At 36.8% G+C, this 25315-nt stretch overlaps 1 protein-coding gene across 5 annotated transcripts in view; it reads right to left on the bottom strand.

Annotated features, from left to right (window-relative positions):
- The window catches only part of RPS6KC1 (ribosomal protein S6 kinase, 52kDa, polypeptide 1), a 211512-nt gene that overhangs the window by 68837 nt on the left and 117360 nt on the right, over positions 1 to 25315 (bottom strand). For 3 of the 5 annotated variants that reach the window (XM_011996152.1, XM_011996154.1, XM_011996153.1), the window contains one exon: positions 24436 to 24528. The exons of the other annotated variants lie outside the window; for them this stretch is intronic. In XM_011996152.1, coding sequence (XP_011851542.1) covers positions 24436 to 24528 — 93 coding nt within the window. The remainder of the gene's footprint in view (positions 1 to 24435; positions 24529 to 25315) is intronic. 5 annotated transcript variants of the gene reach the window in all.

Genomic DNA, 25315 nt, shown 5'->3' with positions numbered 1-25315 from the left:
CCTCCCACCCCCCACCCTCTGACAGGCCCCAGTGTCTGTAGTTCTGCTCTATGTGTCCGAGTGTTCTCATCATTTAGCTCCCACTTATAAGTAGGAACATGCGGTATCTGGTCTCCTGTTCCTGCACAAGATTGTTGGCTGCATGTATGTCTTCTTTTAAAAAGTGTCTGTTCATGTCCTTTGCCCACTTTTTAATGGGGTTGTTTTTTCTTCTTGTAAATTTAAGTTTCTTATAGATGCTGGATATTAGACCTTTGTCGGATGCACAGTTTCCAAAACTTTCTCCCATTCTGTAGATTGTCTGTTTGTTGATAGTTTCTTTTGCTGTGCAGTTTAAAGTTTGCTCTTTGGTTTAAACAGATCCCATTTGTCAATTTTTGTTTTTTTGCAATTGCTTTTGGTATCTTTGACATAAAATCATTGCCAGTGCCTATGTCCTTAATGGTATTACCTAGGTTGTCTTCCAGGGTTGTTATAGTTTTGTATTTCACATTTAAGCATTTAATCCATCTTGAGTTAATTTTTGAAAATGGTGTAAGGAAGGAATCTAGTTTCAATCTTCTGCATGTGGCTAGCCAGTTATCCCAGCACTATTTACTGAATAGGGAATCCTTTCTCCATTGCTTGTTTTTGTCAGGTCTGTCGAGGATCAGATAGTTGTAGGTATGCAGTCTTATTTCTGGATTCTCTATTCTGTTCCATTTGTCTGTGTATCTGTTTTTGTTCCAGTATCATGCTGTTTTGGTTATTGTAGCCTTGTAGTATAGTTTGAAGTCATGTAGCATGATGTCTACAGCTTTGTTCTTTTTGCTTAGGATTGCCTTAGCTATTCAAGCTCCTTTTTAGTTTCATATGAATTTTAAAGTAGCTTTTTCTAGTTCTGTGAAGAATCTCAATGGTAGTTTAACAGAAATAGCATTATCTATAAAGTGCTTTGGGCAGTATGCCATTTTAACAATATTGATTCTTCCTATCCATGAGCATGGAATGTTTTCCATCTGTGATTTATTTGAGCAGTGGTTTCCAGTTCTCCTTGTAGAGATCTTTCACCTCCCTAGTTAGCTTTATCCCTCGGTATTTTATTCTTTTTGTGGGAATTATGAATGGGATTACATTCTGGATTTGGCTCATGGCTTGACTGTTCTTGGTGTATAGGAATGCTAGTGATTTTTGCACATTGATTTTGTATCCTGCGACTTTGCTGAAGTTGTTTATTGGCTTAGAAGCTTTTGGGCTGAGACTATGGGGTTTTTTAGATATAGCACTGTACAAACAGGGATAGTTTGACTTTCTCTCTTCCTATCTGAATGCCCTTTATTTCTCTCTCTTGCCTGATTACCCTGGTCAAGACTTCCAATACTATGTTGAATAAGAATGGCAAGGGAGGGCATCCTTGTCTTGTGCCAGTTTTCAAGGGAATGCTTCCAGCTATTGCCCATTCAGTACAAGGTTGGCTGTGAGTTTGTCATGGATGGCTCTTATTATTTTGAGGTGCTTCCTTCAATATCTAGTTTATTGAGAGTTTTTAGCATGAGGAAATGTTGAATTTTATCAAAAGCATTTTCTGCATGTATTGAGATAACCATGTGGTTTTTGTCCTTTAGTTCTGTTTATGTGATGAATCAATCATGTTTATTCATTTGCATATGTTGAACTAACCTTATATTCCAGGGATAAAGCCTACTTGATCGTGGTGGATAAGCTTTTTAATGTGGTGCTGGATTCGGTTTGCCAGTATTTTGTTGAGGAATTTGCATTGATATTCATCAAAAATAATGGCCTGAAGTTTTCCTTTTTCGTTGTATCTCTGCCAGGTTTTGGTATAAGGGTGATGCTGACCTCATAAAATGAGTTACAAAGGAGTCCCTCCTCCTCAATTTTTTTGGGATAGTTTCAGTGGGAATGGTACCAGCTCTTCTTTGTACATCTGTAGAATTTAGCTGTGAATCTGTCTGCTCCTGGACTTTTTTTGGTAGGGAGGTAGAGTAGGCTAATTATTACGGCCTCAATTTCAGAACCTGTTACTGGTCTGTTCACAGATTCAACTTCTTCCTGGTTCAGTCTTGGGTGGATGTATGTTGAGGGAACTGAAGTTTTAATTTTATTTGGGTAAATTTAAAAATTGGTAATAGAATAATGCTGGCCTCATAGAATGAGTTGGAAGTATTCCTTCTACTTCTGTCTTCTAGAAGAGATTGTAGAGAACTGATACAATTTATTCTGTAAATGTTTGGCAAAACTCAACAGTAAAACCATCTGGTCCTGGTGCTTTCTACTTTGGAAGGTTATTAATTATTGATTCAGTTTCTTGAAAAGACATACACTTACTCAGTAGTCTGTTCTTCCCGTTTGAGTTTTGACATTTTGTATCTTTTCTTCCTCCCTCCCTCCTACTACTCTCTGGCATTCCTGAGGAAGATGAGAAACCTAGAAGTTTGGAAAACGTATTTTAGGGAATAATCCAGGAAAACTTCCCCAGGCTTGCTAGAGATCTGGCCATCTAAATACAAGAAGCTCAAAGAACACCTGGGAAATTCATTGCAAAAGATCATCACCTAGGCACATAGTCATCAGGTTATCTAAAGTCAAGACAAAGGAAACAATATTAAGAGCTGTGAGACAAAAGCATCAAGTAACCTATAAAAGAAAACCTATCAGATTAAAAGCAGCTCAGCAGAAATTCTATTAGCCAGAAGGAATTGGGGTCCTAGCTTTAGCCTTGTTGAACAAAATAATTATCAGCCAACAATTCTGTATCCAGCAAAACTAAGCTTCATAAATGAAGGAGAGATAAAGTATTTTTCAGACAAACAAATATTGAGAGAGCGTGCCCTAACAAGTCAGCACTACAAGAAATGCTAAAAGGAGTTCTAAATCTTAAAACAAAACATTGAAATACACCAAAATATAACCTTCTTAAAGCATAAATCTCACAGGGCCTATAAAACAATAACACAATGAAAAAAAAAGGCCATGGTTTTCAGGCAACAACTAGCATTAGGAATAGAACAATACCTCATATCTCAATACTAACATTGAATGTAAATGACCTAAATGTTCCATGTAAAAGATACAGAATGGCAGAATGAATAAAAATCCACCAAGTATCTGTTGTTCTCAAGACACTCACCTAACACATAAGGACTCACATAAATTTAAGGAAAAGGGATGGAAAAAGATATTCCATGCAAATTAAAGCCAAAAGTAAGCAGGAGTAACTACTCAAATAGCAGACAAAACAGACAGATCATATACCTAGAAAACCCTAAAGACTCATCCAAAAAGCTCCTAGATCTGATAAATGAATTCAATAAAGTTTTGGGATACAAAATCAATGTACACAAATCAGCAGCACTGCTATACACCAACAGTGACCAATCTGAGAATCAAATCAAGAACTCAACCCCTTTTACAACAACTGCAAAAAATACATACATACATACATACATACACACACACACACATACGAATATACCTAATCAAGGAAGTGAAAGATCTCTACAAGGAAAACTACAAAACACTGCTGAAAGAAATCATAGATGACACAAACAAATGGAAACACATCCTATCCTGATGGATGAGTAGAATGAATATTGTGAATATGACCATATTGCCAAAAGCAATCTATAAATTCAGTGCAATTCCCATCAAAATGCCATCATCATCCTTAACTGAACTAGAAAAAAGAGTCCTAAAATTCATATGGAACCAAAAAAGAGCTCACATAGCCAAAGCAAGACTAAGCAAAGAAAATAAATCTGGAGGCATCACATTACCCAACTTCAAACTGTACTACAAGGCTGTAGTTACCAAAACAGGATAATACTGGTATAAAAACAGGCATGTAGAGGCCAGGCACGGTGGCTCACGCTTGTAATCCCAACACTTTGGGAGGCCGAGGCGGGTGGATCGCCTGAGGTCAAGAGTTCGAGACCAGTCTGACCAACATGGAAAAATCCTGTCTCTACTAAAAATACAAAAATTAGCCAGGCATGGTGGCACATGCCCATAATCCCAGCTACTCAGGAGGCTGAGGCAGAAGAATTGCTTGAACCCAGGAGGTGGAGGCTGCGGTGAGCCAAGATCACGCCATTGCACTCCAGCCCAGGCAATGAGAGCAAAATTCCGTCTCAAAAAAAAAAAAAAAAAAAGGCATGCAGACCAATGGAACCTAGAAATAAAGCCAAATATTTGCAGCCAACAGATCTTCAACAAAGCAAACAAAAACATAAAGTGGGTAAAGGACACCCTAGTCAACAAATGGTGCTGGGATAATTGACAAACCACTTGTAGAAGGATGAAACCAGATCCTTATCTCTCACCTTACACAAAAGTCAACTCAAGATGCATCAAAGACTTAAATCTAAGATCCAAAACCATACAAATTCTAGAAGATAGTATCAGAAAAACTCTTCTAGACATTAGCTTAGGCAAAGGCTTCATGACCAAGTACCCAAAAGCAAATGTAATAAAAACAAAGATAAATAGATGGGATATAGTTAAACTAAACATTTCTGCACAGCAAAAGAAATAATCAGGAGAGTAAACAGACAATCGACAGAGGGGGAAAAAATATTTGCAAACTACGTAACCCACAAAAAGGACTAATATGGAGAATCTACAAGGAAGTCAAACAAATCAGCAAGAAAAAAACAAACAATCCCATCAAACAGTGGGCTAAGGATATGAATAGACAATTCTCAAAAGAAGATATTCAAATGGCCAACAAACATATGAAAAAATGGTCAACATCACAAATTATCAGGGAAATGCAAATCAAAACCACAATGCAATACCACCTTACTCCTGAAAGAATAACCATAATTAAACAAAAAATAATAATTTTTGGTGTGGATGTGGTGAAAAGGGAACACTTGTACACTGCTAGTGGAAACATAAACTAGTATAACCACTATGGAAAACAGTATGGAGATTCTTTAAAGAACTAAAAGTAGAACTAACATTTGATCCAGCAACCCAAGTACTGGGTATCTACCCAAAGGAAAAGAAGTCATTAGATGAAAAAGACACTTGCACACACGTTTATAGCAGCACAATTTGCAATTGCAAAAATATGAAACCAGCCTACATGCCCATTACCAACAAGTGGATAAAGAAAATATGGTGTATATATATACACACACACACACACACGCACGCACACGCGCACCATGGAATACTACTCAGCCATAAAAAGAATAAAATAATGGCACTCACAGCAACCTGGATGGAGTTGGAGACTATTATTCTAAGTGAAGTAACTCAGGAATAGAAAACCAAACATCATATGTTCTCACTCATAAGTAGGAGGTAAGCTACGAAGACGCAAAGGTGTAAGTATGATATAATGACCTCTGAGGACTCGGGAGAAAGGTTGGAAGGGCAGTGAGGGATAAAAGACTATACAATGGGTACAGTATACAGCGCTTGGGTGATAGATGCACCAAAATCTCAGAAATCACCACTGAAGAACTTATTCATGTAACCAAACACGACCTGTTCTCCAAAAACTATTGAAATAATTTTAAAAGACAGACCAATAAACACACTGCAAATTTTTAAAACTTTTTATTTCAGAAATAATTGTAGAGTCACTAGAAAGTTGCAAAGATTGTACAGAAAATTCCCATGTACCTTCCATTAAGTTTTCCCTAAGGGCTACATCATATGTATCTACAGTATACTATTACAGGCAGAAAACTGACAAACAGAAAATTATGTGTGTACATATTAATAGTTCTATGGCATCTTATCAAATGTATACATTCTCATAACCACAAGCACAATCAAGACCCAGAAGTGTTCCATCAGGACGATCACTCTGTGATTCTCTTGTTAAATAAATGTATTTGCCTTTTCTCCAAAAGGAACAAAAACAAAAAAAAACTAGAAAATTAAAAAACAAGTGTTGCATCACCACAAACCTCTCCCTGCTGCTAACCCTTGAAAATCACCCTCCAACACACACACACCCTTCTCTCCTCCACCATCTCTAAACACTGGCATCCATAGATTTCTTCTCCATTTCCATAATTTTGTCACTTTAAGAATGTTATATAAATCAGCAGTCACCAACCTTTTTGGCACCAGGGACCAGTTTCATGGAAGACAACTTTTCCACAGACTAGAGGGGGTGATGGTTTTGGGATGAAACTGTTCCACCTCAGACAATTTCTCTTGGGGGCAGGGGGCACATGTAGGGCATGGTTTTGAGATGAAACTGTTCTACCTCAGATTATCAGGCATTAGAGTCTCATAAACAGCATGCAACCTAGATTCCTCATATTCACAGTTCACAATAGGGTTTGCACTCCTACGAGAATCTAATGCTACCACGGATCTGACAGGAGGCAGAGCTCAGGTGATAAATGCTCCCTTGCCTGCAGTTCACCTCCTACTGTGAGGCCCGGTTCCTCCTAACAGGCGATGGAGTAACACCTGTCTGTGGCCCAGGGGTTGGGGACCCCTGGGTTATAAGGCAGTACTTGCAAGCCTCATGGTAACTTCAAATCAAAAAACATACAATAGATACACAAAAAATAAGAAGCAAGAAATTAAATCAAACCACCAGAGAAAAATCATGTTCACTAACAGGAATACAGGAAGAAAGGAAAAAAGGAAAGACCACAAAATCACCAGAAAACAAAATGGCAGAAGTATGTCCTAAACTATCAACAATAATACTGAACGTAAACAGACTAAACTCTCCAATGAGAAGATACAGAGTGGCTGAATGGATTTTAAAAGACCCAATGATCCTTTGCCTACAAGAAACCTACTTCACTATAAAGACACACAGGCAGAAAATAAAGAGCTGGAAAAAGATACTCCATACCAATGGACACCATGCAGAGCACAAGTAGCTATATTTACATCAGATAAAATAGATTTCAAGACAAAACTATAAGAAGACACAAAGGTAATTACATAATGATAAAGGGGTCAATTCAGCAAGAGGATATAACAATTGTAAATATATATGCACCCAGCACTGGAGCACCCAGATATATAAAGCAAATATTATTAGAGCTGAAGAAATAGACCCCAAAATAATAATAGCTGTAGGCTGGGCATGGTGGTTCACTCCTGCAATCCCAGCACATTTGGAGGCTGAGATGGGCAGATTGCTTGAATCCAGGAGTTTGAGACTAGCCTAGGCAACATGGCAAAATCCCATGTCTACAAAAAATACAAAATCTAGCTAGGCATGGTGGTGCACACCTATAGTCCCAGCTACTCAGGAGGCTGAGGTGGGAGTAGCATTTGAGCGTGGAAGCTGCAGTAAGCCGAGATCTTGACAACTCACTCCAGCCTGGGCGATGTAGCGAGACTCCATCAGAAAAAATAAAAATAAAAACTAAAAAAAATATATAGACTTCAATACCCCACTTTCAGCATCAGACAAATATTTCAGACAGAAAGTCAACAAAGAGGCCAGGCATGGTGGCTCACACCTGTAAGCCCAGTGCTTTGGGAGGCCAAGGGAGGCAGATCACTTGAGTTCAGGAGTTCAAGGCCAGCCTGACCAATGTGGTAAAAACTCATCTCTACCAAAAATACAAAATCATTAGCCAGGCATGGTGGCATGTGCCTGTAATCCCAGCTACTCATGAGACTGAGGCAAGAGAATTGCTTGAACCCGGGAGGCAGAGGTTGCAGTGAGCCAAGATCGTGCCACTGTACTGCTGGTTGGGCAACAGAGCGAGTCTCTGACTCAAAAAAAAAAAGAAAACAGAAAATCAAAAAACAAAATTTAATCTGTGTTATAGACCAAATGAACCTAACAGGTATTTACAGAACACTCTTCCAATGGCCATAGAAAATATATTCTTTGCCTCAGCACATGGATCGTTTTCAAGAACAGACCATATGGTAGGTCACAAAACAAGTCTTAAAACAGTTAAAAAAAAAAAAAACTGGAATAATATGAAGCATCTTTTCTGACAATGGAATGAAACTAGAAATCAGTAAGAAGAGAAATTTCTGGAAACTACAGAAATACACGGAAATTAAGAAATACGCTTCTGAATGACCAATGGGTCCACAAAGAAACTTAGGAAAAAACTGAAAAATTTCTTGAAACAAATGATAATGGAAACATAACATCCCAAAATCTATGGGATACAGCAAATGCAGTACTGAGGGAAGTTTACACCTGGAAGTGTCTACATCAAAATTAAAAGAAAAATGTAAAATAAACCACCTAATGATACATCTTAACCAGAAAAGAGCAAACCAAACCCATAATTAGAAGAAAAGAAACAATACAGATTAGAGCAGAAATAAACTTGAAATGAGAAAAATAATACAAGAGATCAACAAAACAAAAAGTTGGTGTTCTGAAAAGGTAAACAAAATTGACAAACCTCAGCCAGACTAAAAAAAAAAAAAAAGAGAGAGATGACCCAAAGAAATAAAATTAGAGATGCAAAGGAGACATTACAAATGACACCACAGATATTCAAAGGATCATTAGTGGCTACTAAGAACAACTATGTGCCAATAAATTGAAAAATCTAGTAGAAATGGATAAGTTCCTAGAGACATAAAATCTACCAAGACTGAACCATAAAGAAATCCAAAACCTGAAGAGATCAATAACAAGTAATGAGATCAAAAGTATAATGAAAAGTGTTCCAGCAAAGAGAAGCCCAGGTCCCAGTGGCTTCACTGCTGAATTATCCCAAACATTTAAAGAACACCAGTCCTACTGAAACCACTCTGAAAAACAGAGGTGGGAATACTTCCAAACTCAGTCTATGAGGCTAGTATTACCCCGATATGAAAACCAAAGATAATCAAAAAAAGAAAATCATAGAACAACATGTCTAATGAATACTGATGGAAAAATCCTCAACAAAATACTACCAAAGCAAATTCAACACATTAAAAATATCATTCATCATGACCAAGTGGGATTTATCACAGGGAAGCAAGGATGATTCAACATATGCAAATAAATTAATGTCATACATCATACCAACAGAATGAAAGACAAAACCCTTATCATTTCAACTGATGCTGAAAATGCATTTTACAAAATTCAACATCCCTTCATGATAAAAATCCTCACAAAACTGGGGATAGAAGAAACGTACCTCAACTAGATACAGTGGCTCACACTTGTAATCCCAGCACTTTGGGAGGCCGAATCGGGTGGATAACCTAAGGTCAGGAGTTCGAGACCAGCCCGGCCAACATGGGGAAACCCTGTCTCTACTAAAAATACAAAAATAAGCCAGGCATGGTGACATGCCTATAGTCCCAGCTACTTGGGAGGCTGAGGCAGGAGAATCACTCAAACCTGGGAGGCGGAGGTTGCAGTGAGCCGAGATCATGCCACTGCACTCTAGCCTAGGCGACAGAGCGAGACTCCATCTCAAAAAAAAGAAGAAGAAACTTACCTCAACGTGATAAAAACCATATATGATAGGCCCATATCTAGTTTCACACTGCATGGGGGAAAAACTGAAAGCCTTTCCTCTAAGATTTAGAATATAACAATGATGCCCATTTTCACCACTATTATTCAATACAGTACCAGAAGTCTTTGCTAGAGCAATCAGACAAGAGAAAGAAATAAAGGGCATCAAAATCGAAAAGGAAGAAGTCAAATTATCTTTGTTTACAGAGGATATGATTTTACATTTGAAAAAATCTAAAGACTCCCCTAAAAAACTATTACAACTCATAAACAAATTCAGTAAAATTGCAGGATACAAAATCAACACACAAAAATTAGTAGCGTTTCTATATGCCAACAGCAAACAATCTGAAAAAGAAATCAAGAAAGTAATCCCATTTAAAATAGCTACAAATAAAATTAAATACCTAGGAATTAACCAAAAAGGTGAAAGATCTCTACAATGAAAACTATAAAATACTGATGCAAGAAAATTGAAGACACACAAAAAAAGGGAAAGATATTCCATGTTCATGAATTAAAAGAATCAATATTGTTAAAATGACCATATTAACTAAAGGAATCTACAGATTTAATACAATCTTTATCAAAATACTAATGGCATTCCTCACAGAAATAGAAAAGGCAATCCTAAAATTTATATGAAACCACAAAGACCCAGGATAGCCAATGCAATCCTAAGCAAAAACAACAAAACTGGAAGAATCACATTACATTACTTTAAATTATACTGAAGAGCTATAGTAACCAAAATGGCATGGTACTAGCATAAACACAGACACAAAGATCATGGGACAAAATAGAGAACATAAAGTCACACATCTACAGTGAACTCATTTTTGACAAAGGTGCCAAGAAAATACACTGGGGAAAGGACAATCTCTTCAATACATGATGCTGGGAAAACGGAATATCCATATGCAAAAGAGCGAAACTGACTCCCTATCTCTCACCATATACAAAAATCAAATCAAAATTGATTATTAAAGACTTTAATTCCTCAAGCTATGAAACTAAAAGAAAACACTGGTGAGACTCTCCAGGACATTGGTATGGGCAAAAATTTCTTGAGTAATACGCTACGAGTGCAAGCAATCAAAGCAAAAATGGACAAACAGGATCATATCAAGCAAAAAGCTTTTGCACAGCAAAGAAAACAATAAAAAAAGTGAAGAAGAGACAATCCACAGAATGAGAGAAAATATTTGCAAACTACCCATCTCATAGGGGATGAATAACCAGAATATATAAGGAGCTCAAACATCTCTAAAGGAAAAAACTCTAATAATCTAATTTTTAAAATGGACAAAGAATGTGAATACACATTTCTAAAAAGAAGACATACAAATGGCAAATAGGCATATGAAAAGCTGTTCAACATTATTGATCAGAGAAATGCAAATCAAAACTATAATTAGACATCATCTCACCCCAGTTAAAATGGCCTTTATTCAAAAGTCAAGCAATAATAAATGCTGGCAAGGATGTGGACAAAAGGGAGCCCTCATACTCTTGGTGGAAATCTAAATTAGTACAACCACCATGGAGAACAGTTTGGAGGCTCCACAAAAACCTAAAAATAGAGCTACCTTACCATGCAGCAATTCCACTCCTAGGTATATACCCAAAAGGAAGGAAATCAATAAATCAAAGAAATACTTGCACTCCCATGTTTATTGCAGCACTATTCACAACAGCCAAGATTTGAAGCAACCTAAGTGTCCATCAACAGATGAACGGATTTTAAAAATGTGGTATATATACAAAACAAAGTACTATTCAGGCATAAAAAATAATGGGATTCAGTCATTTGCAACAACATGGATGGAAGCTGAGGTCAAATTACATTAAGTGAAATAAGTCAGGCACAAAAAGACAAACTTTGCATGTACTCACTTATTTATGGGAGTTAAAAATTAAAATAATTGAACTCATGGAGATAGACAGTAGAAGGATGGTTACCAGAGGCTGGAAAGGATAGTGTAGGGTTGGGAAGGGGAAGTGGGAAGGGTCAATGGGTACAAAAAACAGAATAAATAATACCTAGAATTTGCTAAAACAACAGAATGACTATAGTCAATAACAACTTAATTGTAGATTTTTAAATAACTAAAAGAATATAACTGTATTATTTGTAACATAAAGAATAAATGCTTGAGGGGATGGATACCCATCTCCCTTGATGTGATTATTACACATTGCATCCCTGTATCAAAATATCTCATATAACCCATAAATTCATACACCTACTATGTACCCACAAAAATTAAAAACAAAAAAAATTAAAGAGGTGTGAGGATATGTCAACATACACTAGTTTTTTTGTTTTTTTGTTTTTTTTTTTTTTGAGACAAAGGCTCACTCTGCCACCCAGGCTGGAGTGCACTGTCACTGCAACCTCTGCCTCCTGAGTTCAAGCAATTCTCCTGCCTCAGCCTCCTGAGTAGCTGGGATTACAAGTGCCTACCACCATGCCTGGCTAATTTTTATATTTTTAGTAGAGACATGGTTTCACCAGGTTGGCTAGGCTGGTCTTGAACTCCTGACCTCAAATGATCCACCCACCTTGGCCTCTCACAGTGCTGGGAGTTCAGACGTAAGTCATCATGCCTGGCCAAGGTACACTTTTATTGCTAGAGAATACCCAATTACTCTAGCAATATTTATTGGAAATATTAACCTTCCTACATTACACTGCTTTCAACCTATGTCAAAAATCAATTAGCCATATTTGTGGGACTATTTCTACATTTTGTATACTATTCTCTATGTGTGTGTCTCTATACCAACACCACACAATCTGGATTACTGTAAAGTCATGAAATCAAACAGAGTGACTCTCCCACCTTACTCTTTTTTGAAAACTATTTTAGCTATTATAGTTCCTACAACTTCCTAAATAGGTTTTAGAATAATTAGGTCTATATTTACATTTTTTAAAAAATCTTGCTGAAATTTTGACAGAAACGGTGCTTAAAACTGTGTATCAATTTGGAAAGAATTTACATCTATGGTGAGTCTGCTAATGAATATATTTCTCCAATTATTCAGACTTCTGATTTCTTTCATCAATGCTATGAAATTTACAGCATAAAAGTTCTGTATGTCTTGTTATATTTACACCTACTAATTCAATATTATTATAAACTGTATTGTATTTTTATTCCAGATTTATGGGTGCATTGTTTATACACAGAAATATAAGTACAAGCTGTTTTCACTCCTCCTTCTCCAATAGAAAAACAAACAAACAAACAAATATACAAGTGCCAAGATTTTTACCTGGAACTCAAATATGAGAATGAGATAATTCCTGGGGCCACAGAGAAGTAAGAAAAAAGCAAACAAACAAACAAACAAAAAACAACTCTGAACAGATGCTAAGGGAATCAGACCTCCACATCTGTGACACCCTTCCCCCTCCATTCTGCCTGGCATCAAGCAGAAAATCTCGCCCCCGCCCCCACCCAACTCATATTTCTATATTGGAAAAGGTAAGACTGAGGTGGTCAGCCAGGTTCCCCAACATCTTGGGTTCCCAAGCAAGAGACCTGTCCCCACCTTAATCCATGGGAAGCATCGTGACTGCCTAAAGGGAGAAATATTCCTGAGAACAGGTAGAGACAAAGACGGGAGGTGGGACTATCATCCCCAACCCTGGAAAGTCTGCTCTGCTCTTAAGCAAACAGAGGTGCCCAATCTGAGTGGCTGCTCAGCAGAAGAGGTATGTTCCGCTGGACTCCTAGGCACAAAGCTCTAGCTAGCCTTAACACACTGCCAGCCTAATTCCTTTGGGACCTCTCACCTTCAGAGCAGGCATCACTCCGATCATTTACCAGAGCCGAGGTCAACCCAAGCTTAAGGTACCTCCTAGAGCTAAAAAGAGGCAGTGAGCTAGATGCAAATATTCACTAAGCAAATATATCCAGGAGAAACCAAAACAAGATGGACAGGAAAAAAAAAAAAAAACTAGAATAAATAACTATTCCATAAATATCTATAAATAACTATCCTTCAATGCAAAGACATAAAATACACCCACAAGAAACAACAGCAAACAGAGAACCATGACCTCCCCAAAAGGACAAAACAAAAATCCAGCAACTGATCCTAACAAGAAAGCAATTTGTGAGTTCTCTAACCGCAAATTCAAAATTGTAGTTACAAGGAAAGTCAGTGACCTCCAAGATAACATAGAAAAGCAACTCAAAAATTTATCAAAGAAATAAAAAAAAAAAAAATTAGGCCAGGCACGGTGGCTCATGCCTGTCTATAATCCCAACACTTTGGGAGGCCGAGGCAAGTGGATCACTTGAGGTCAGGAGTTCAAGACCAGCCAGGCCAACATGGTGAAGCCCCATCTCTACTAAAAATGCCAAAAATTATCCAGGCATGGTGGCGCATGTCTGTAGTCTCAGCCACTCGGGAGGCTAAGGCATGAGAATCACTTTAACCTGGGAGGTGGAGGCGGCAGTGAGCCAAGATCACACCACTGCACCCCAGCCTGGGTGACAGAGTGAGATCCTGTCTCAAAAAAAAAAAAAGAGGGGGAAAATTTTTTAAAAAGAAATTGAAATAATCTTTTAAAATCAGAGGCTAGGCATGGTATAATCTCAGCACTTTGGGAAACCAAGGCAGTAGAACTGTTTGAACCCAGGAGTTCAAGACCAGTCTGGGAAACACAGGAAGACCACCATCTCTACAAACGAAAATTAGCCAGGCATGGTGGCACAAGCCTGTGGTACCAGTTACTCAGGAGGTTGAAATGGGAGAATCACTTGATCCTAGGCAACAGAGGATGAAATGACCCATGATTGTGCCACTGCAGTCAAGCCTAGGCAATATGGTGAGACGACATCTCAAAAACAAATAATCAAACAGAAGTCTTGGAACTGAGAAACACATTTGCTGAACTGAAGAACTTCCTGGCGGCTCTCAAAGAAGATGAATGAAGCAGAGGAAAGAATTGGCAAACTCAAAGACTGGTCATCTGAAAATACATGATCAGAGGAGAAAAAAGAAGAGTGGAAAAGAAAGAAGCTGCCTATAAGATATAAAAAATTACCTCGAAAGACCAAAGCTAAGAATTATTAGTGTTCAAGAGGGAGCTGAGCAACACCAAGGGCTAGAATGCTTACTCAAAAAAAAACAGAAATTTTTCCAAAAGATATACATATTCAGATACAAAAAAATTTCAGAACACAAAATAGGTTCAACCCAAATAAGACTACCTCAAGGCATGTAATAACCAAATTCTCAAAGGTCAAGGGCAAAGAGAGGATTCTAAAAACAGCATGAGAAAAGAAGCAAATAACATATAAAAGACCTCCACATTGTCTGTCAAGACTTCTCAATGGAAAGCACACAGAGTGAAACAACATTTTCAAAGTGCTTAAAAAACCAAAAAAAAAAACAAAACAAAACTGCCATCCGAGAATACTGTATTTAGCAAAATTACACTTCAGATATGAAGGAGACAGAAACTATTTCTCAGACAACCTAAAGCTGAAAGAATTCACCACTATCAGATCTACATTATAAGAAATGCTAACGGGAAGTTCTTCAATTTGAAGGGGAAAAAATTTTTTTTTAAACTGGTGAAATTAAGTATATAAATAAACCCAGAATCCTATACTACTGTGACAGTGATGCAAAATCCACTCCTAACTCCAGTATGAGGCCCAAAAGACAAACTTATCAAAAATAATAATAGCTACAGCAACCTGTTAAGAACAAGTAACATAGAAAATTTAAAGTGAGACAACTAAAAGTCAAAATGTGGGGGTGATGATGTTAAATTGCCGATTATTTTTGTGTAGTTTTTTTTTGCCTTTGCTTCTATTCTTATTATTTGTGACCTAAGATGAACTGCCTCTTGTTATATCTATAAAGTATTTTTTGTAAGCCTCATGGTAACTGCTAACCACAGAACAAAACTTGTAAGAACCCACTAAAAATAAAAAGCAACAAATTAAAACATACTACCAGAAAAAAGTACTTACCCACGAAGACAGACAGAACCACAAAGGAAGAAAAAAAGAAAGACAGGAGTGTCAAAACAACCAGAAGCAAAAAAAAAAAAAAAAAAAAAAGGATTGTTACAAGTAAAGTAAGTCCTAACTTATCAATAATAATGACAATACTGAATTTAAACACTCTTAATTCTCTTTTTTTTTTTCCAGACAGAGTCTTGCTCTGTCACCCAGGCTGGATGGCGTGCAACAGCACAATCTCGGCTCACTGCAACTTCTGCCTCCTGGGTTCAAGTGATTCTCCTGTCTTGGCCTCCCAAGTAGCTGGAATTACAGGCATGCGCCACCATGCCTGGCTAAATTCTGTATTTTTTAGTAGAGATGGGGTTTCACCATGTTGTCCAGGCTGATCTCAAGGCCCACCTTGGCCTCCCAAAGTGCTGGGATTACAGGCATAAGCCACTGTGCCAGGCCTTAATTCTCTAATTAAAAGGCATAGAGTGGCTGAATAAAGAAATAAGACCCAACTATATGCTGTCTTCAAGAAACCTACCCTACCTATAAAGACACATAGACTGAAAGTGAAGGGGTGGAAAAAGATATTCTATGCAACTGGAAAACAAAAAAGCACAGGAGTAGCTATACTTAGATAAAACAGACTACAAATCTAAGATTATAAAACCAAGTATATAAAACATAGTAGATCTAATAAAGAAAAGACAAATTGCAATACAATAATAGGAGACTCTAACTGCCACTATCAGTAATGGACAGATCATCCAGGAGTAAATCAACAAAGAAACCACAGAGTTAAACTACACACTAAATCTAATAGGCCTACTGACATTTTCAGAATATTTCACTCAACAGTTAGAAAATACACATTCTTCTCATCAGCACATGGTACGTTCTATAGAACAGACCACAAAAAGGCCATAAAATAAGTATGAACGCATTTTTAAAAAAATCATGTCAAGTATCTTTTTGGACCACAATGGGATAAAACTCAAAATCAATAACAGGAACGTCAGAAATACAGAAACACATGGAAATTAAACAATTAAACAATATGTTCCTGACTGATCAATGGGTCAACGAAGAAACTGAGAAAATTGTAAAAACTTCTTGAAACAAATGAAAATGGAAATACAACATACCAAAATCTATGGGATATGGCAAAATCAGCACTAAGAGAAAAGTTTACAACAATAAATGCCCATTTTTTAAAAAAAAGAAAAATTTCAAATAATCTAATAATGTACTTCAAGGATCTAGAAAGTAAGAACAAACCAAACCTCAAATCTGTAGAAGAAAATAAAGATCAGAGCAGAAATAAATCAAATTGAGACAAAAAAATACAAAAGATCAATGAAATAAAAAGTTGGTTTTCTTGAAAAGATAAATGTAATATGAATTTAATGAAATTAATGAATTTAAATAAATTCATGGTATCGAATTCATTTTGGATTTTGTTGCTATTTTCTAATATTTTGTTGAAGATTTCTGTATCTTCATTTATGAGAATATTGGTCTATAGTTTTCTTTTTTCTAATGTCTTGATATCAGAGTAATAATGGTCTCATAAAATGAACTGGAAACTGTTTCCCTTTTTTCCATTTTCAGGAAGAATATGTGTAGAACTGGTATTGACTCTTCTTTAAAAGTTTGGTAGAATTCTCTGGTGAAACTATTTGGGCCTCAAGATTTCATCTTAGTGGTATTTTAAGTTTAGTTCCCTTAGTAGTTAAAGAGCCATTCAAATTATCTATTTTATTTTGGGTGGTAGTTTGTATTTTTCTATGAATTGGTTCATTCCATCTGAATTATCAAATTTACGTGTGTAGGGCTGTTTGTAGTATTCCCTTGTTATCCTTTTGATGTAGGCAGGATCCACACCTGTTTCATTCCTGACAGCAATAATTGGTGTATTCTCTCTTTTTGTCACTCTTGTTAGAGGTTTGTCAATTTTATTGATCTTTGAAAATAACCAGCTTTATGTTTCAAAAATTTTTGTTTTTATTTTCAATTTCAATGATTCCTGCTGTTTATCTTTATTTCATTCCTCCTGCTTGCTTTAGATTTTGTTCTTTTTCTAGTTCTTTTGAGTTAGGAACCTAGATCTGATTTTTCCGATTTTCTGACATAATCATTTAGTGCTATAAGTTTCTCTTTGAACACTGGCTTAGCTGTGTCCCATAAATTCTGGTATGTTCTGCTTTTGTTTTCATTCAACTATACGTTTTGGGTTTTTTTTTTAATACCCTTTGAGATTTCTTCTTTAGCCCATGAATTACTTAGGAGTATAACTATGTTTCTAGGTATTTGGAGAGTTTCCTGTTATGTTACTGATTAATAATTTGATTCAGATATGGTCAGAGAACACACCCAGTATGATTTCAATAATTTCAAATTTGTTGAGGTTTTTCAGTTCTAGAAATGGTCTGTCTTGGTATATGTTCCATGGGCACTGAAAAAGAATGTGTAGTCTGTTGTTCTTGGGTACAGTGTTCTATAAAAGTCAGTTACATTTTGTTGGTTGATGGTATTATGGAGTTCTTCTGTATTGTTGCTAATTTTCTGTTTTATCAGTTTTTCAGACAAAGTGTTCAAGTCTCCAACTGCAACTGCCTATTTCTCCTTTCATTTTCTATCAGCCTTTGCTTCACATATTTTACAGTTCTGATGTCTGTACACTCATTTGTAGGACTGCTATGTCTTCTTGGTAGATTGCCCTTTTATCATTATCCAATGTCTTCTCTGTCTCTCGTAATTTTCTTCGGTATGAAGCATATTTTATCTTGTATTAATATAGCCACTCCTGTTTTCTTTGATTAATGTTTGCATGACATGTCATTTCCATCCTTTTACTTTTTACATATATATATCATTGTATATATATGATATATACACCATGATATACATATATATATCATTATATTATGTTTGAAGTGAGTTTCTTATAAATACCATAAAGTTGGGTCATATCTTTAATCCAATATCAATCTCTGTTTTTTTTAACTGGCATATTTATAATGTGTTAGGGCTTAAGTTTGCAGTTATTTTTTGCGTTCTGTTTGTTCTGTTTGTATTTTCCTGCATTTTTGTGGGTTATTTGAACATTTTTTAGAATTCCATTTTGGTTTATCTATAGTATTGTTTGTTTGTTTGTTTGTTTGTTTCGAGATGGAGTCTCACTCTGTTGCCCAGGCTGGAGTACAGTGGCATGATCTCAGCTCACTGTAACCTTTGCCTCCCAGATTCAAGTGATTCTCATGCCTCAGCCTCCTGAGTAGCTGGGACTACAGTCGTGCATCACCATGATGGTTAATTTTTGTATTTTTAGTAGAGACAGGGTTTTATCATGTTGGCCAGGCTGGTCTCAAACTCCTGACCTCAGGTGATCTGCCCGCCTCGGTTTCCCAAAGTGCTGGAATTACAGGTGTGAGCCACTGTGCCCAGCCTATATAGCATTTTTGAGTGTATGCTTTAAAAAGCTTTTTAGTGGTTGTTCTAGTTATATTATATATACATAACCTATTGCAGTCTACAGGTATCATCATTTTACCATTTCAAGCTAAGCATAAAAACCCTATCTTCCTTTATGTCCCTTTACTCTCCCACATTTATAATTGCCTTAAATATTTTCTCTGCATAAACTTAGAACTACATCAGAGAGTGTTAGAATTTTTGCTTCAACCATAAAAGATAATTTCCAAAGCTAAAGAGAAAGGAAGTCCATTGTATTTACTTATATTTGACCCTTTCCAATGTTCTTTCTTTCTTCCTAATGTGACAAGATTCTTGCATGTATTGTTTCCATTTTGTTTAGAGAATGCACTTTATTCTTTTAGGGTAGGCTCATCAGCAACAAATTCTCTTTGCATTTCTTCATCTGAGAATACGTTTATTTTCCCTTAATTCTTGAAAGGCATTTTCACAGGATATAGATTCTGCGTTGATAGTTCTTTCCTTTTAGCACTTAAAAAATGTTGTGCTATGTCCTTTTGATTTAATCCACTTCAATCCAGTGTTCCCTGAATGAGCAAATACCCAAATATTGATGCTTCTGTGTTCCAAATACAGAAGATTTTTCCACATATTATCAGAGAAGATATTATTTAGGTACCTTAAAAAATAAGTACCAATCTTTAAACAGCTACTCAATTTGAGCAATTTCCGCACATTTTCTCAATTATATTTTAGCTCCAAAATAGAAATGCCTACATTTTTCCAATGGCAAGTGAGCTTAAGAATTCTGCCTAGCAGGCATCAGATAAAGTTGGGAAGCTATCTTGATTACAAAATGCCAAGGCATCTGACCTAGCAAATAGTCACAGACTTACAAAATGTGTGGCATCTCTTATAACAATGACTTGCAAAACATCATATTTAAGTAGTTTTTCAGTGGCAATTTTGGCAATCCAGATACACGATCCTCACCGATCTTCCTCGTGAATGCCATACACACATGTACACACAGAATGATTCAGGCCACACAGAAACCAGAACAGTTAACTGGCCATGAGGGAATCAAATCTTAGTATACCCTGGGTTTCAAGTAATCAATGTTCCCCTTACCCTTTTCTTTTTTTAACTCACAGGAGGCTGCAAAAACAGTACAAAGAGTCTTGTGTACCCTTCACCCAGCTTCTCCCAGTGGTGACACCTTATATAGTTCGAATTAAATATCACAACCAGGAACCTAACATTGGTACATTACTGTATACTAAACTATGGGCTCCTTTATACTTTTTATAGAGAAGTTATACAACAGTGACCTTTCTCGGAAACTCTCTTAGCACTTGGGCATTCTACTACCAGTCAAACTACCAATCTAGACTCTTCTAACCCAATTACAAATTATCATATATAAACAATCTTTATACACATACAAATATGAGCACATCCCATATATTCTTACCACACACATACAATAAAAAGAATTGCACCTGTGTCTATAAAAACTTACAATATTTTTCCACTAATTTCTACTCTCCCCTGCTATTGCTACACAAAGACTGTGTAAATAAACCTGCAGGATCAAAGAAATATTTAAAAGTTATCTAATGTAAAATTCCATCCAGTTCATTATATAGCATCCCAACAATCAATCTTTCAGCCTTTACCTGAATGTCTCAAATGACAAGAAACTCATAAGATCTAAAGGACTCCAGTATGCCTTTGGTCAATATGTTAATTCTCAAAAGGCATTTCTCATGAGCAGTAATTTGTTTCTCCTGAATTTGTACTAATTTGGTTCTACTTATATCCTATGAGGACATAACATGCAAGTCTCTTCCCTAACTACCTTTTTCACAGAGAAACCAGGCATCCTGCTTCATATATGATTTCTGTGTATCTATTTTAATGAGGGATTTTATAATCCCAATTCAAAAGCAGAAAGTCATTTACTTCTCTTTGAATACTAGATCAACATACAGCTATGGAATTACTATCCCTCTGGGTAAACACTTTCTGAGTTGTCACCTCATACAATGGTACCAGATAGCAGTCTCATATTGTACCAGTAGGTGTCACTCTATATATACTTAAAATTAATTAAGTTTCGATTATTTTATTCAACAAATATTTATTGAGCACCCATTATGTGCCAAGTGATTCTAGGTACTGAGAACATAGTGGTGACCAAGAAAGACACAATCTTGTTTTCACAGAGCTTACAGTCTAGATATTAATTAAAAATCTGCTTTTTTTTTTTCTACATAAAAGTTTGTGAAATACTAATCCTAACGCAGTTCAATTCAGAACCGTATTTTTCCTAGGTTAATAGATAACACTCAAAATAACTCATAAAAAACAAATACTGTAATGAAACAATCAAAGAAACTGTGTTCTGTAGGACTAGATCAATATAACCGGGGTATTTTCTAACCTTTTGAATTTATTCAACATTTCTTTTCCATACTTCAAGTTTCTAAAACCCAAATTTTAGGTAGTCCTCAGTAGAATGGAAAGTAACTTATCTTTAAAAAAACAGTTCAACTTTCAAAAAATATACCTGCTTTTTTTTTCTCTCTCTCTCTCTGTTTTTTGAGACAGGGTCTGGCTCTGTTGCCCAGGCTGGAGTGCAGTGGCGCAATCTCGGCTCACTGCAACCTCTACCTCCCAGGTTCACACAATTCTCCTGCCTCAGCCTCCCAAGTAGCTGGGATTACAGGAGCCCACCACCATGCCCAGCTAATTTTTATATTTTTAGTAGAGATGGGGTTTCCCCATATTGGCTAGGCTGGTCTCAAACTCCTGACCTCAGGTGATCTGCCTACCTCAGCCTCCCAAAGTGCTGGGATTACAGGCATGAGCCACAGCTCCCAGCCTATACCTACTTATGTTTTTACAGGAATATGTTATAAATTTTAAAGACTTATTAATTCTCAAAGCTTCTTAATTCCCCAAATACATATTCCCTTATCTCTACTAAGAAATATTAGGCCAGGCACCATGGCTCACACCTGTAATCCCCACACTTTGGGAGGCTGAGGTGAGTGGATCATCTGAGGTCAGTAGTTCGAAACCAGCCTGGCCAACATGGTGCAACCCTGTCTCTACTAAAAAAACAAAAGAAAATATTAGCCAGGCATGGTGGTGTGCACCTGTAAATCCCAGCTACTTAGGAGGCTGAGACAGAAGCATCGTTTGAACCCACGAGGTGGAGGCTGCAGTGAGCCAAGATTGTGCCACTGCATTCCAGCCTGGGCGACAGAGTGAGATTCTGTTAACTATTAAAAAAAAAAAAAGTTAAATGTCACCTTCTAAACACCAAACACCTTTCCCAGCTAAACAGAGTAAGAAAAGAAGGTACCAAATTATTCCTCAGCAGAACTTAGGAATTCTTCCACTGTCAAAAGTCCTTCTATTTTCTTTCTTTCTTTCTTTCTTTTCCTTCCTTCCTTCCTCCCTCCCTCCCTCCCTCTCTCTCTCTCTCTCTCTCTCTTTTCTTTCTTTCTTTTTGGGTGGGGGACAGAGTCTCAGTCTGTCACCCAGGCTGGAGTACAGTGGCACAATCTCAGCTCACTGTAACCTCTGCCTCCCGGGTTCAAGTGATTCTCCTGCCTCAGCCTCCCAAGGAGCTGGGATTACAAGTGTGTGCCACCATGCCCAGCTAATTTTTCGTATTTTTGGTAGAGACAGGGTTTCACCATGTTGCCCAGGCTGGTCTCGAACTTCCGGCCTCAAGTGATCCACCCGCCTCAGCCTCCCAGAGTGCTGAGATTACAGGCGTGAGCCACCATGCCTGACTTTTTTCTTTTCTTTTTTTTTTTTTAAAGACTTGATATTTATTGGTTATTTATTTATTTATTTATTTAGAGACAGAGTTTCACTCTGTCACCCAGGCTGGAGTACAGTGGCATGACCACGGCTCACGGCAGCCTCAAAGTCCCCAGGCTCAGGGGATCCTTTCACCTCAGCCTCCCGAGTAGCTGGGACTATACACCCAGCTACTTTTTCTATTTTTTTGTAGAGGCAGGGTCTTACCATGTTGCCCAGATAGTCTCAAACTCCTGGGCTCAAGTGATCTGCCCACCTCGGTCTCCCAAAGTGCTGGGATTACAGGTGTAAACTACAGCACCCAGCCAAGAGCCCTTATTTAAACAAACCTGAGAGACTAATAGCTATTACTAGGACTACAAGGTAACCTACTTACACTTACAGTATAGCAATGAAAGGCCATACTTTGTCAAAGAAATAGAGCTAAGAGAGGGGGCAGTCACTGTACCTCAAGAAGGTATACTTGCCTGCAAAGAAATCTGAGAACCTAGGAACTACTCAGTTACTATATTGTCTTCATCTACTCTCAAACTGAATGTTTTCCAAACTGGAAAAGCCACAGAAAACATGGTTATGGAAATATTTCAGGCCCTTAAAAAAAGAAAAATCCTACAGCTTAGAATTTTTTAAGTTCAAAATTCAGTAACATGAATTTGAGAAAAATGATCCTTGCCAGAACTTAAGACACTGACAGTTTTATATAATATCCAACTTAATGTACCCTTGGGAATGCTTCAAACTATTACTGTCTAAATTGCTAGAGAATACTACATATTGTTCAATTTTAGCATGGACTCACATGCATACTTTACAAATACTCAATGAATAGTAAGTTAAAAATGAACATTAAGGTGCTTCATAAAAAACGGTTAATGGTGAAAAAATATCTAAATTAACCTATCCCTTAATATTAAATAAAGCATTTTACTTACTTTGAATGGTAAAGCGGTGGTTGAGCAAATATACTTAAAACATAGTTTGTTGTCCGTGGCTTTTAATTTACACTTGTAAATCATCTGATAGGAACAGTGCTGTTAACATTTGGTGTGAGATGTCACCAAATTTGCACATACACAATGGCAGATATCTCTGTGAGGCCAGTACTTTCACCCCCAAAATTAAAATGCACGTGTGTGTGAAGTGAGGGGTTAGTGTACTAGAAAAAGTACAGCTTTTGAGTCACAAAAATTAATATTCAAATCCCAGCACCATCCTAAATTAGCTATGTGACTTTGGGCCAAGTTATTTAATCTGCTCTAAACATCACTTTTCCACCAAGATGCAAATAAAATTGTAAGAAAGATTACGTTGCTTCATATAAAATTCCTAATATAGGGTCTGACACATAGTAGGTGCTCAATGAATGGTAGTTATAAGGGGATTCCACTTTTCTTTTTGACCATTAAAATGACTGTATTAATTAATGTTGAACAACTACTGGCTCACAATTGTAATTAAACACAAAGTACATCTTTACTCTGCTATAACACTTTTATAAAACCAAATCCCTTACTCAACTGAATGCCAACAAATATGCACCTTCTCCTTTAGCTCAAATATATTTTGCATGACCTTACATGAATTGCTCAGATAAAAGCTTTTTCTCTTCTGCTTTTGTTATTTTAAAGTGCAGATGCATTTGAGTCATTTTCTCCTTTTGTTTCATATCCTTAAGATCCAAAGCTTCAAAGACAGAATGTCAGCATGCAGTCGATTTATGACTGAACTCTTGAAGAGACACTGAAGAATTACCTTGTCAATCACCCCAAGGACTCTGAAGGCCTTCAGCTCCTCGGCAGGGCTCCTTAGGTTCCAAGGGGGCCTTGAACTTAGTGATCCTGGAGGCTAATGGAAGATATCAAAGATTATACATCAATCAGGGAGGTACTTGAAGGAAGGCTGCCTGCTGAAGCAAATGCCAGGCCAAAGGAAAGTAAATTCATCATAAATCAGAGAATGGAAAGATGAAAGGAGGAAGTTTCTGTTTGTCTGTAATACAAAATTTTTAAAAATAAAAACTAAAGAAAATCAAAAAGAAAAAGCAAGAAAAAAGTTGCAAGTAAATAAATCATAACATTGAAAAAATTTTTAAAAAGAAAAATTAATGAGCTGACAGTTTCTAGAGCAATAACTCAATTCAGACCATACAGCTATCATAAAACTTTGTAACAAATGGATAACTGGGCCAACAATCAATCCCAGTATTATATTTACCCCAGACACCTCAACAGTAATTTGGAAGTGGGGGAACTAAAAATAATATAATAATAAGTACACATGGGTAGGGAGGGGCACAAGCCATTCTCTCTCATCATGAAGCTACAGTTCTACGATTGTTACTTTATGTATTATGTGTTTTCAGAGGGACTGGTCCATCCAAATTCAACCAGAAAAATTACCAATAATGGTGAAAAATTAAGAAGCTTCATCATATAACCAATAATCACTAAAACAGAGCCTGCTTACAAGATGATTTACAAGAGAAAGAAATTTTTCTTCAAATATTTGACTATCTGTGATGTGGAAAACAGTCTGTTAGCTACACAAAAAAAAAGATTTAAAAAATCAGTGAACATAGGAAGGAACATTTAAATTCTGCACACAATTTTAAAATAATCCCAACTTCCATTTA

Source organism: Mandrillus leucophaeus, unplaced genomic scaffold (genome assembly GCF_000951045.1).
Source record: "Mandrillus leucophaeus isolate KB7577 unplaced genomic scaffold, Mleu.le_1.0 Scaffold503, whole genome shotgun sequence".
NCBI classification, from domain to species: Eukaryota; Metazoa; Chordata; class Mammalia; order Primates; family Cercopithecidae; genus Mandrillus; species Mandrillus leucophaeus.
This window is presented reverse-complemented; position numbering and strand designations above follow the sequence as displayed.